Raw genomic sequence first — 13,692 nt, forward strand, 5'->3', positions numbered from 1 at the left:
TGAGATTGAAATTGATTTTATTCTATTGTATTGCTAATATTTTTCTGCATCATCCAAATTGACTTGTTTTATATCAGAAATTTGCAACAAAAAAATGTAAACTTGTACGATTTACTTCAGCGGTAAGAATTAAAATATACAAGAAAAAACATAGGGTGAGTGGGTGAATTTATATCAAATTCGTTTAAGGGTTTTCCATTCAATGTAATAAACTGGTTCCATCAGTGACATTTGCTCTGACGGCAATTGCTCCGATGAAAAATCTGCACGTTAAGTCAAGCATAAAACTTAACCTCCAAAATTAAATAAACCCAATCCTTTTATCTTTAGATTTCTCTGAGCCCAAAACTCCTAAGTCCGACCCTATGACCTCTGGCTTATTAAGACAGGAGCAAAATGCCACTGACAGGAGCATGTCGTGTCACCAATAAACTTAACTGCGCATGCCCTCTTGTTTTACTATGCTACATGTATTAGGAAAACTTGTAGAACAAATTCATTATACTGGACATAACGTGAACAGAATACACATAAAAATACGAGAATCATATTACAATCATATTCACTGATGTACAGGTATCTGTATTCGTTACTAAAACACGGATCTAATTTCAGCGTATTTACGATCAGATTTGCATTTACTATTCAAGCATTTAATAGCAAAGTACTCTTGAAAGAAATATTGCATAATTATTAGTCATGGTATAGTATTGCATACTAATCAAAGTGCATGCTTAGCACATTATATGAATTGATATTCCACTACTGGGGCCCTTTGCAGAAGAGTTGCGAATCAAGCTCAAGTGCCAAATACGCGCACTTCATTCATTGATATTCAAATTTCGTTTGATCTCAACATTTTGTGTAACCGGCTCCTGCATGGTTAGGTTGCCCTTGTCGGGATAGAAAACGTTTTTTAATTAAAGCAAACAAATAAGAATGAATGTGAAGTATACTAACACATATACAATCATAACTATACTTTCATGAAAGGCATTATTATGATACAATGGGAGAAATCATTATACGACAAAAAGAAGGCTGAACATAATACGATAAAAGTAAAAGTAGTATCAAAGAATAACAGTTACAAATCCTCAAGTAAAATTACGGTACACTGCCAAAAGTGAGGTGTTAAACTGACACCAGGTGGTGCACCAGTTGGTGATCCTAGAGGACCATACTCTGATGTGTCAAATTACACCATAGATATTGAAAATAACACCAAAGAGTGTACAACCATAGGTAATAAAATAACACCCATGTAGGTGTTGAATACCACAGATTAATTTTCACAACGGAGTAAATATTGCTGGGTGCGTATTCCCCCCCCCCCCTCCCCGCCCAACTTATTGATAATAGTCGATTTGACATTTTCCGAACCTAGAAATGTTTTTTCCGATGAAGTTTTTTTTCTTGATTCGTGTTCCTATGGGGTCCTAGAACAAATTCAGCTTGGTTGCCCAAAGTTGCCAGGTGCCACCTTGAAAACCTAACTTTTGAACCCTTTTCCCCAAAATGATGAGTAATGACTCGTTTTAGGGGTTTACAGGTGTGTAAAACTGATTTCTTTTATCATTTTTGCAATATAACGTCATCTTATGACCTTATATTGCAAATTATTATTCATGATTCTGGGGACAATTAAAGGGTTGAGAAGTTATTTTTTCAAAATGGCATCATCTGGCGGCCATCTTGGATTTAACCTGAAGATGACATCACATTGGAAAATAGAAAGCAGAAAGAGATTCTACATACCCCAAAACCCCTAAACAGAGGTATAGTTCGTCAATCTGGGGCAAGGGGATCAAAAGTCAACATTTTCGAGATGGCATCTGGCGGCCATCTTGGATTTGACCTGAAGATGACCTTATATTGCAAAAAGGATAACAGAAATCAGTTCTACACACTTCTAAACCCCTAAAACGAGTCATTACTCGATCATTTTGGGGAAAAGGGTTCAAAAGTTAGGTTTTCAAGGTGGCATCTGGCGGCCATTTTGGATTTATGCAAATTAGCAAAATTGCCCAAACGGCAACTTTGGGCAACCAAGCGGAAAAAGGACCCCAAAGGAACACGAATCAAGAAAAAAAACTTAATCGGAAAGAACATTTCTAGGTTGGTGTATTGAGCCTATGGGACTGTTAAATCGACTACAAGGGCCAACTCTGTTTTGGACGCTCTGAATCAGAATACAATACTTGGATTTGTATTTTATTTCTTTGTCTTGCTGGGGGTCTTGCTTCAATTTTTAATTTAAATAAAGGGAAGTTTGAAAAATCGAGCTGATCGATGCGTTGGGAATTACGCTAAATTTTGTTCCATGAATGTTCATGAGGCGCGCAGTCTGGCTAAATAAACGCTACTATACTGGGTATCATTTATCATAATTACCCCTTATCGTATGTGATTGGGTACCATTTATTATGTTTATGTTAATAAGCCCTTATTGTAAATGGGGGGGGGGAACGCTCGTCTGATTTAGTACTAGACCGGTAAATACCACAGTTTTTGTTATGAACTCGCACATAGTGCATTTAATGAAAAAACATTCATCAAATAGTTCAATCCTGCAAAATAATGAAATCATGTTCTCAAACATCAATTATCTTCCATATATCATTCATTATAACAGAAGGCCAACTTATTGAAAAAAAAACGTTCTTCAACATCGTTCTGGTACTCATTTCAGAAGCTGTTATTACTCTAAGTAGAATTGGAGCCAAGCAGAAGTAACCACTTTCCATACGGTTTTTTTCACCCAGTTAACATGAAAAGAAAACAAAGTCTTAATTGTTTTTGCAGATTAATTATTTTTGAATTATTAATTATTTATGAATTGTTAATTATGTTCACCTTGATTATTTTCATGGTTTCACGTTTATATTATCTTCATACATTTCATGTATTTGAACATGCTCTAAATTGACCCCATTTTCCACAACATACAAAATCATAAGCAATCTTTATCCACAGTGGTTTAATTGATTGAAAAGTTTTCATTTGGTACACATAATCTGTGGTCTTTGTGTGGTATGATATGGAAAAAGTTGTGGTTATTTGGTTTTGTTGTGATCCAGCCGTCCTTTATGTGTAGGAATGACATTGAATGGAGGTAGATCATTACATCATGTATTAGTTATGGTTTGGTTGTGGTCGAGTAGTAATTTTTGCTCAAATACAATAGTTAATAGTATCCAAGTGAACACATTTTAAACAGATAAACCAACATTCTAATATCCATTACCGCCCTTATCTCGATTTCTCTCTTAATATTTGTAAATCTCCCTTCGGAACAATCAGAACGTTCTTTGTAGACTGTCTGCCTCTGTGCCACTAGGCTACTTCTGTGGTGGCGGTGGATTACCGGGCGCAACCTGGGTGTATGCAGGCGGAGCTGCAGCACCCGAATCGGCAACCGTTGGTGGGTAGGCTTGGAAGGCCACGGTATTCGGTGGGTACGCCGCGGTTGGACCGGCTGCCGGTGGGTACGTTACGGTTGTTGCCGGGTACGCCATTGGTGGTGGGTACATCGAGCCAACCTGGGCCGGGTACGTTTGCACGGGAGCCGTTTCGGTTGAAGTCACCGCGGCCGACGCGTTGCGTTTTGACCGCGGCTTCGAGCATACTTTACCGATTACAACCGCGAAGAGCACGAAGACGAATAGGGACCCTAGAACAATGAGGCTGATGGCCCACCACGACAAGGCTGTGTTTGCTATTTTTGAAAAATGCAAAAGAAGTAAAAACGATAAATGAATTACAGAGCCTTATTTTACATATTCATGGCCAGTGATTAAAATAAATGATTGGGTTGGTTAATGAAGGCATTAGCTTTATTGTAAATTTATTTTCCCTTAAAAAATAGTTCCCATGTCATTTTATATTATTTTTTAATGACTTAAGGGGAGCAGGGGGAATAAAATTTAGACATCATACATTTGTTGCGACATCTGACGCGGTTTGCCATCTTCCCATGTGATACCTCCTTATTTTTTATATATATTAATTTATAATTATTTATTTATTTATTCATTTATTTATTCTTTTATTTATACATGTATACTTGGGGTGGGGGTTGATATACGTACAGTTGTCGAAGGCACAGTTGATTCCAACATCCTCATTATGTCCACAGTCGGTCGTATCCCAATCCAAATTGTAGCATTGAAGGAGTCTGTCCTCGTACCCATAACACTTCACATTGTCAAGGTGAATTGGACCGGTACCAGGACCGTATATGCTGTCGGGAAATATCAATAATTTCGCTTACTCAATTAGTTATCAAGAATAATTTATTAGCGATTAGGGCGCCGTGGCAGGCTGCCAAATTGCAGATCCCTTTACATTTAAAGTATCCTTCAAAAAAAATCACCAATAAAATAGATGTTCGTATAATATTATTTCTGATCACCATTATCATGATTATCAAGGATCATTTTAGTCATAATGAAGACGCAGATTAGCAATCACGTCCATCACCATCATGATAAATGAATATAATTAGAATGCATTTGGCCGAATTCAATAAAACAAGATTTGAACGAACTATTGGCAAAATTAAAGGCAAACTTCGGAGGCAGAGAGGGAGAGCGAGAGAGAGAGGTAGAGAGACGTAGAGGTGAAACATGTAATCGCATCATGAGAAGCTAGTTATTCTTCAATCAAAATGACGTAAGTTTGAATGAAAAAAAAATTCGGTCTCACAAAAGTGAGCAAATATCAAATAAAAATTGATCCTTGATGCTCTTTCCCTGCTACGCATAGAGTCGAGAAAAAAAAAGCGTCGAAAAGGGGTCGCGTATCAGACACCAGTGTCTTCCACGTCGTTGATTTAGGGAGTTTTCGCTCAGCAAAGTACGGAAGATTCAAGAAAAGAGAAAATACCCCCACCCCCCCCCCCCCCAAAAAAAAAAATAAATAATAATAATAATAATAATAAATAAATAAAAAAAGACGTCTCCATCGAAAATTGGTGAATCATGAAAGCAGTTTCGTCTCCGTCAACGTCATCATTGTAATTTTTCGTCAGTTCTTGAAATCTTAAAATCAAACTAATGAAGACAAAACTGCTGATGCGGTTCACCAATTTTCGACAAAGGCCTCCCATCTTTCTTTGTCGTTTGACAGGCATTTATTAACTCTGTTCTTGAATCTTTCGTACACAGCTGAGCGAAAAACTCCCTATTCATCACCGTTCGGTGGTAATCGTGAGAGGGTAGTCATTTCGTTCGTCACGCCATTGGGGGCTAGCTGGTAATTTGGTTAGGCAAATTTCGCCTTTCAGGAGCGCAAAACACTGCAGTATATCGTTCAATACTGCAGTATAACCCTACAATCTAAAGGCCGCCGCACACCTTACGACTGTTCGAGAACCGATTTTGGAACAAATAGACTTTTGCTCATTTTCTGAAAATGTGAATAGAACATGTCATTTTATTTGAAGTTAAAATGAATTGAAAGAATACTAATATAACCATTTTGAAAGATTACAAGCTTTTATTTTGGAGTAAAGGCCAAATTAGTTTCAAATCGTAGCCAATCGTACGACTGCTACGACGTCATTACGACTAGATATTAGATTCGCTTTTATTCTAAGAAGGATGACAGAATAGTCACAGATTTGAACATAGGTATTCGTACGATGATTTAGAACATTACATAGTAAGATATTCCAAGTCTCAATATTAGCATCAAATTCTACTACATTTTATTCTGAAATCGGGTCGCAGACCAATCATAAGGTGTGCAGTCGCCTTTATGAAATCACCTTGTTTTTGAGTATGAAACACCGTAGTAGCCGAGTTGACGACACGCGACACGGGCTTCGTCGTAGGCCCAGTAATCGTTGCAGATCGTCCCCCATACTCCGTTGTAATAAATCTCAACACGACCTTCGTCCAGATCCTCACCGTCAACGAGACGGAGATCCCCTTCGCTCGCTGTGGTCATTGTGAGTTGAAAATAATAATGACAAAGATTATATCAAAGCTTCTATTTTTGAGGGGGGGGGATAGCATACAGTAATTGTGGTGCAGGCCATGAAGGAATGCCAATCCTTATTTGAAAATGTATATCTAAAGATCGAATTCTTCTTCCTCCTCCTCCTGCTTCTTTTTCTTTTTCTTCTTCTTGTTATTATTATTATTATCATTATTATTATCATTATTATCATTATCATTATTATTATTATTATTATTATTAATATTATTATTATTATTATTATTATTATTATATTATTATTATTGTTGCTGTTGTTGTTATTATTCTCTTTCTTCTTCGTCGTTGTTGTCGTCGTCGACGTTTTCTCTTAGCTCCTTTTGGGGATGGAAGCAGAGGGGACAATAATATCCAGTTTTAGTATTCATCTTCTGATTTCTTCTCAGTTGGAGGACCTACCTGTGGCATATGTGCATACGATTCCCACATCCTCGTTATGACCGCAGTTCTCGACGCCCCAACCGCGGCTACTGCAGTATCTCAGTTCGGCCTCGTTTCCAGTACAGTCAACGTTGTCCAGCCAAATCTCCACGCTGGACGACGCCGCACCGTAATACGCCCTTTCCTTGACCGCCTGAGCGCTGGTGTAGCCGAGTTGCCGGCAAGCGACGTCGGCGTCGGCGAGGTCGAAGTAGTCGTCGCATATCGTCCCCCACTCGTAGTTGTGATAGATCTCAAGACGACCTTCGAGCGAAGAGGAGCCACCTGCCAGTCTGAGGGCTCCTTCCAATTGTGCTTCTGTAACAGATTATACATGTTAAAGGAGTTGGTGAATGAAGATATATAAAAAATAACCTGGAACCTCAAACCAATATGTTTGAGACACCGAGATGGGTGGTGGATGGGGTGATTTATAATGGGATCGAATGAGAGAGTGGAAGGGAAACGGGGGGGGGGGTATGGAGGTGAATAGCCGCACTGCTTTACGCTTCAAAAGTCGCTGTAAATAATTTATTGACTTTCTTTCAAATTTATCCAACTTTATTCTTCTCGAAGTCATAGACCAGTAAATTATTATTTAACTCTTCTTGACACTGTTTGCCGAGCAAGCCTACCTCTTCAAGAATGATCCCCGGCATTTCCAGATCATTGATGATTGATATGTTGAGGGCTATATGATTCGATATAGATGAATTACTTATAATTATTAGGATAGTTATTCATTGAAAGAGTAAAGACCAAGTCTTTCCCAAGAACGAGTTGATTTGAATGAAAAGAGGAGGAAATTCCAACAAACATAATATTGATAATTTCATTAAGATGTGGTGTAAGTAGGAAATTTATGGCATTTCGAAATTTCCCTTATATTGCACACAACAGTAAACATGTATATACTCAGCCTGAGCTGGGTGTAAATGATAGGTTGATGATGCAAGCCACTAACTTTCTTTTATATATTCTTTATGTGAAATTAACAATATTTGAATTACATGTATTATATAACTTTGATGATAAAGAATCTCTCCATTACTACATGTGCTAATTCAAGATAAATTATGATAAATATAGGCCCATCCGCTCAAATAAGTGACAGACGTAAATATATCGTCTGAAATCAAATCGTAGTTTATGTACTTTTATTCAAAAGTAATGATGTCCCCCGATAGCATTGCATATACATGTATACGCCAGCTTCGTTGACTCGAGAGATCTTCATACAAGGAAGTTTTCTCATTTGAACCAAGATTTGTGGTTGTCTGGTGATAACATTATCTTATTATTAATTAAATCTACTCAATGAAAAAAAATATTTCAGTTAATGATTTGTAAGGTGCAAATGACATGCATTGCAAGGTGTTTGCTTTGAAATGACATCATCTATCGCAAGGAAAATTAAAAGTTCCCAGTCAATTTATCGATATAGCAGTTAACAATTCTATACGATGATATTTTAAGTTATAGTTAAACACTTGATTATGATTAATTGGTGTGTAATATGAATATATAGAATGATAAACGATAGAATAAAGCAACAAAAGCGGCAGAAGCAGCAATATAGCAACAGTAAGAGGGGTGATGGTACATGGTGGCGATGATGGTAACATTTTTGGTAATATATAGTAGTGGTGGTGATGGTATCGCGTTGGTGGTGCACGTTGGTAGTGAATGTAAACAAGTCTAAATTCTTTTAAATTTAAGTTCAAAAAGTTTCTCCAAGATACTCGTTAGTTTGTTTAACTCTTCATCACTCATACATTATATTTTTCATATATACTTAGCACTACTAAGTGTGAAATATGATATTTTTCGTTTTCCTGTTGATCCGTAATATTCGCTGTGAGTGCCGGGGCAAGAATCTGGAGACCATTGATCTCGTTTTTTCTCTCATTTTCTATTTCTTTCTTTTTTTCTTTTTTCCTTTTAAACTATTCATTTAAATAGATTTAAGCCCAACTTCTACATGTTGTATTTGTGTTTTGTTTACATTGTTCATACAAATATGTAATAGGAGGCTGCATTCTACAAGCTTCGCTTTTTTAGCAGCCTCCTCCGTTTCCGACCTGTTATCTTAATTATTACATATGATAAGTTTCTTTGTTTTATTGATTATATCAAGATGTATGTAACAAAACTTATTGTAAATGATTGATGGAAATGGAAAAATAAATGAAATGAAAATGAAATGAAATAAGGTAGTGCTTGTGATTAATAATTTCAGTGGTGGGGAAATGGTGGTAGTTGTATTGGCACTTTTGTGGTGATGGTCAAGTCACTTCTCTGGACAGGACAATGGCAACCTTTATTTTTTTAAGGGGGAAGGGGGCACCTGGATCCACACCTGTCCATCAGCAGCCGGAAGCTTTGCAGCAAGCGATTTTTTTCTAAATATTTGTTTCATAAACACGCGCTCACCAGAACCGCACACGAGACCGACATCGCCCCAATGGGTGCAATCGTGTACCCCCCATCCACGAGACTGGCAATCGATCAGGGTAGACTCCAGACCGGTGCAGTCTACATCATCCAGAAAGATTCCTTGAGCATCGCGACCTGGTCCAAAACGTCTGGTAGCTTCCAGAGGAATCCTACCAAGCTGTTGACACGCTACTGTTACCTCTGACATCGTCCATGGCTTCTGAGCGCACACCGTGCCCCATTGGTAGTTATGGTAGATCTCGAGTCGACCTTCGTAGAGATTGATGTCGTCGGAACCGCCAACGAGACGGATGTCGCCATCCATCCAAATATAATCTGTGATATCAGCAAGAAACTTACCCGCAATTTACTGCATTGGCGTACCGTGGGTCACGGCATTTGGGGGCATCAACAATTTTCTAGTCACTTAGTGACCCCAAATAGAGACATTTTAAGACTATTTTTTAGAAATTCATGAAGAGCATACATACACAGTCATCTAATGTGAGCGCCAAGCGCCTGCTGATTTTTTTTAGAATTACAATTAAACACATGATTGCACTGTAGTCATTGTGATCAAGAACATGGTACGTATCTCACTAATCAAATATTAAAGAGGGGCAATCTAAGGCTTGTTTGTAGAAATTGATTTAAGACATACGTATTTCACTTACCTAATAATGCGAGCGCGAAGCGCGAGCTGAAAATTTTTGATATTCAGACCAGAAAAAGGGACATTTTAAGGATGGTTTTTAGGAATTCATGAAGACATTATCTCACCAACCCGCTTATGCGAACGTAAGCACGGACTAAAAATGTTTTTTATTCAGACCTTATAAAAGGGGGCTAATCACTTTAAGTAGTCATGAAAAGAAGCATATGGCACTACATAATATAATAAAAGCTTTGGGATGTGTTTGTACCATTTGATCCCCTTGAACAGGGTTATTGTTCTCATTAAACAGAAAATGTGAGCACCAGACGCGATGAACACATAGGCCCTATTATATAATATAATATAACATAAAATAATTTGATATGCAATAATTTCTTCTTTTCCCCCATTACGTTTCTTTTTCTTTCTCCCTCTTTTTCTCCTTTCCCCCGTTTTTTGGCCAGCCGATGGGGGGGGGGGGGAGGCACGTGCCCCCGTATAGTTACGCCACTGTTCCGCTTAACCCAGGTGAGGTGAATAATTACCCGTTAGGAAGAAACTCCTCGAATGCCTAGCTAGGCAGCCCAGCTAAAGCCGGGATAATAATGATAAATATTATAATAATTATCATTATTTTCATTATCATTATACCAAAATATTCAAATTTTATTTCTTATCTAACTCTTTCGCAGAAGTCATTTTGTTGGCTCGTTTTTTTTTTTCATTTCGTTAAAGTGACACCCATTTACTGGTGTTTACTCTGTAATAATCCTTTTTCATTTGCAAATAAGAAAAAAATAAAATAAACTGACAGTAGTTCAGAATTCTGACTTATAATCTAAGTGTTTTTCTTTTGCTGGTTTGTTTATTTAGAGAGTCGTGGAAACATCGACACAATAAAACATTATCAAAGACTTATCCATACTCCAAAATGATAACATTATATTCTGGAGATCAAAATTTTCTTCATAATAAATGGGAAAAACGAATTGGAGAAATAAATGAAGATTTTTTTAATGGAAACTGTAATTTCCTCATCCTTTTAGTTCCAGGAAAGATATCAGGCCTTTAATTATACACATGTAGTTATGTTAAGGGAAGTGGAAGAGGAAGAAGAATAGAATCATGATGCGGGGAATTAACGGGGAAGGGGTCAACTGAAAAATATATACAAGGTATATCGGTTCAAAACCAAGAGTTTCCATGGCAACATGTGACGATACTGAATCACCTTCAACTGTTTGCATTCTGGCATTCTGGGGAGTTGGCAACAGGGCCCCAATAACACAAAAGTTGCTTTTTTGCCATGGATTGCTTACATTAAAGCGCAATTTTGATTGGTTCATTATTATGACGTTTTTTGAAAAATAGGCACATGCAACGGCGATCTTGATTGGAAATTTCTATGTAGTGATTGATCGTAAGGTTTGGTGTGACAGAATCCTGTTTTGAGTTGGACTCCAATTGCTATTTGAAGGGGTAATACGATGACGAGTCTAATAATTCATTGGCATATCCACAAACATAATTTAAAAAATAAAAAATGTACTAATATAAATATATATATCCACTGAGGACTAGATCTTCTCTTTACTTCTATTTTCTCTTTAATTCATATTCACCACTCATAAGGTTATTATTATGTCGCATCCGATTCCAATAAAGGCAGCGAGAATTGGAAAAAGCACTGAGGACTAAATCTTCTCTTTATTTGTATTTTCTCTTTAATTTCATATTCACCACTCATAAGGTTATTAATAACTCGCATCCATCTCCACTAAAGGCAGCAAAAATGATGACGTCAGCATAGATCATAATTACTGTGGTATTTTGTCATTATGATGCGACTTTTTTTGATTGGCTGATCATTGGATGGTTTGGAGTATGTTTCCTTGGTGTGTGACTGTAGCATTTTAAGATGTTGTGGTTTTTATTTCCGTAAGATTAAAAAAAATATATGATATTCAAATAGAATGTACAGTATATACAAACAAGATATAGTTACGGCTAGTAGCCTATATTAAGCTGCAACTATAATTGTTGCTGCTGATTGTGTAAAGGTCGTGAAGGTGATTTCTAAAGTTAGTTAGAGTGGGAAGTTGTCGCAGATAAGTGGTAATTTATTATATTTCAGATTTAGATTTTATTTCTAACAGAGGAATAATCTGAGGAAGCCTTTTACACGAATGTTCTTTTACAATAATTTGGATTTGGTTTAGGTAAAATTTCGGAGCGAATATGGAAGAGATTTAAAACCGAATCTGTCTTTTAATTATTCTAAGGTCATTTTATTCAATACTTTATAAGTTAAGAGAAAGAGATATATGATATAAATTTCAGGGAACGTCGTGATATTATTGTAACAACATTGCCTTCTATACTCACCAACTTGGGCGATAGCTGGTGCAAAGATCACCAAGAAACTCCACAACATGCCAATCCTCGCCATGGTGTTTCGACTGTTGTATCGGGGGTGTCTGAATATTTCTTACGGATATTCCTCTTTGTGTCTTTCCTTAATCAGTACCAGTTTAAGCTAGTACAAGTCACGCAGTGTCAGAATATGTCAATATGAGTTGTATCCACAAACAAAGACTCGTTTCCTTAATAATTGTACTTTCTCCTGATGGTGCAGATGTCTTGAATCCTAATGGCATCTTTCTATCGCTTATCAGCAGCGACTCTTGGTTTTCATGAAAAACGAGTTACAAAAATCGTAGTTTTCACCAACTATACACTAAATCCTGGTTAGGTCTTGGTAAGATGATTTCTTAATTAATGTAAATGCATACAAACCGTAAGTAGTGTGGACTCTATCTTAATCATTAATAAGTTAGATAATCGAGGGATGACGTTATGTTTTTGTTTGAACTAGCGGACCTTTGGACTGGGTTGGTTGGATTAATCATTGAAATACCGTGGACTGTCTTCCAGCACCGAACCGTTTACAGGGTGGTAGTCACTAGCGTACCTACGGGGGGGGGGGGCAGTCTGCCCCCCCTGACGAACCACAACCCATGCAAAGGACGTATCCCTGCCCCCCCCCCCTGACGAGCTTGAAAGACCTTTTTTGCCCACCTGACGAGCTTGAAGACCTTTATTGCCGCCCCTGACGAGTTCACATGCACTGTCACCCTATTTGAGTCACGATTGAAACAGTGGTCTTAGTCGTAAAGGAATCGTAACGATCGTATCAAATCCTATCATATCGTATCAGATCATACTAGATCAGTCGTGACAATCGTATTGATCGGATGATTTTTTTTTTTGGGGGGGAACGGTTCAAAGTTCTCGCGATCAGTTGCGAAAGGCCCTAAAGGGATCGCACAATCAGTGGGAACGGTAAGAGGGAAGGGAGGTGAGGTGGAGAGGGATATACATTTTTGTAAGATGAAATATTTATTACATAGGGCCAAAATGAATGTATGTATATCCAGGGAGTTGTTAGCGACGCTTTAATATTTGCTGGTATCTATGGGGTTGTGGTTTCGAGGACAAGTTTGGAAAGTCATGGTAATAACGAAGAAGCGTTCAGTAAGATAAACCATTTAAAAAAAACAATCGCAGATCAAAGAAATAATATTCTTTTCTAACTCACTCTTTCCCTCTTCTTTCCCCCTTTTTAAAGATGGGGCTACTAGTGGAGATGGTCGACGCCAGGGTATTTTTTATAATTAATGGGGTAACACAACCGAAATGTGACGTCATTATTCGCCTCATTTAAATATTAGGGGTAGGTATAGACCAACACAAGACCTATCTTTTGCATACCTCTCTTACTTCCTATTTATTTTTTTCTCTCTCTCTCTTCCTTTTTCTTAAATTTACAAGGCGATGTTCGCCCCCTTGCACTCCCTTCCCCCCCCCCCCCCACCCCCTCTTGCGTTGCCTTGTTGGTATCATGACGATTTTGTATTGTCGGCTCTGAAGTACGCCCGATCAGCGACACGACATTTGCTCATGCAACATTTGCTCCGGCCTGAATATCTCAGAGGGTGTAGGGTTAGGGTCGAGATTGTAAAAGAGTTTTGGGTTCAGAACAATGTAAAGATAATAATTTTGGTTTATTTATTTGTTTTATGTTAAGTGGTATGTTTGGCTTAACGTGCAGATCGAACTTTTTTTTCATAATCATGTTAACCAACCTAATATCTTAATGTATATCTGTATTCTATTTTCGG

General features: G+C 37.6%; 1 protein-coding gene across 5 annotated transcripts; it reads right to left on the reverse strand.

The window, feature by feature from the left end:
• On the reverse strand, positions 1 to 12,346 carry LOC129278796 (neurotrypsin-like). Of its 5 annotated transcripts, none has more exons than XR_010292626.1 (6): positions 11,897 to 12,346; positions 6,400 to 6,738; positions 5,771 to 5,942; positions 4,092 to 4,243; positions 2,134 to 3,718; positions 1 to 1,429 (listed from the first exon to the last, which is right to left on the reverse strand). XR_010292626.1 is itself a non-coding variant. In XM_064094946.1 (5 exons), the coding sequence occupies exons 1-5, from the start codon at positions 11,958 to 11,960 to the stop codon at positions 3,342 to 3,344; spliced, it is 1,104 nt and encodes a 367-aa protein (XP_063951016.1). In that variant the 5' UTR covers positions 11,961 to 12,346; the 3' UTR covers positions 1 to 3,341. The 5 variants fall into 5 exon arrangements, 1 of the variants encoding a protein (XP_063951016.1); XR_010292624.1 differs by having other exon boundaries at positions 1 to 1,483; positions 2,066 to 3,718; XR_010292625.1 differs by having other exon boundaries at positions 1 to 1,492; positions 2,066 to 3,718.
• Between the last annotated feature and the right edge of the window lie 1,346 nt (positions 12,347 to 13,692).

The sequence above is a fragment of the Lytechinus pictus genome, chromosome 2, assembly GCF_037042905.1.
Source record: "Lytechinus pictus isolate F3 Inbred chromosome 2, Lp3.0, whole genome shotgun sequence".
NCBI classification, from domain to species: Eukaryota; Metazoa; Echinodermata; class Echinoidea; order Temnopleuroida; family Toxopneustidae; genus Lytechinus; species Lytechinus pictus.

Coding starts and splice junctions, on each gene's coding strand:
- LOC129278796 (XM_064094946.1), bottom strand. CDS start 11,960: ATGGCGAGGATTGGCATGTTGTGGAGTTTCTTGGTGATCTTTGCACCA. Junction 6,739..11,896: donor ACCAGCTATCGCCCAAGTTG/GTGAGTATAGAA, acceptor AATCTGTTACAG/AAGCACAATTGGAAGGAGCC. Junction 3,719..4,091: donor CAACTGTGCCTTCGACAACT/GTACGTATATCA, acceptor TTTCAAAAATAG/CAAACACAGCCTTGTCGTGG.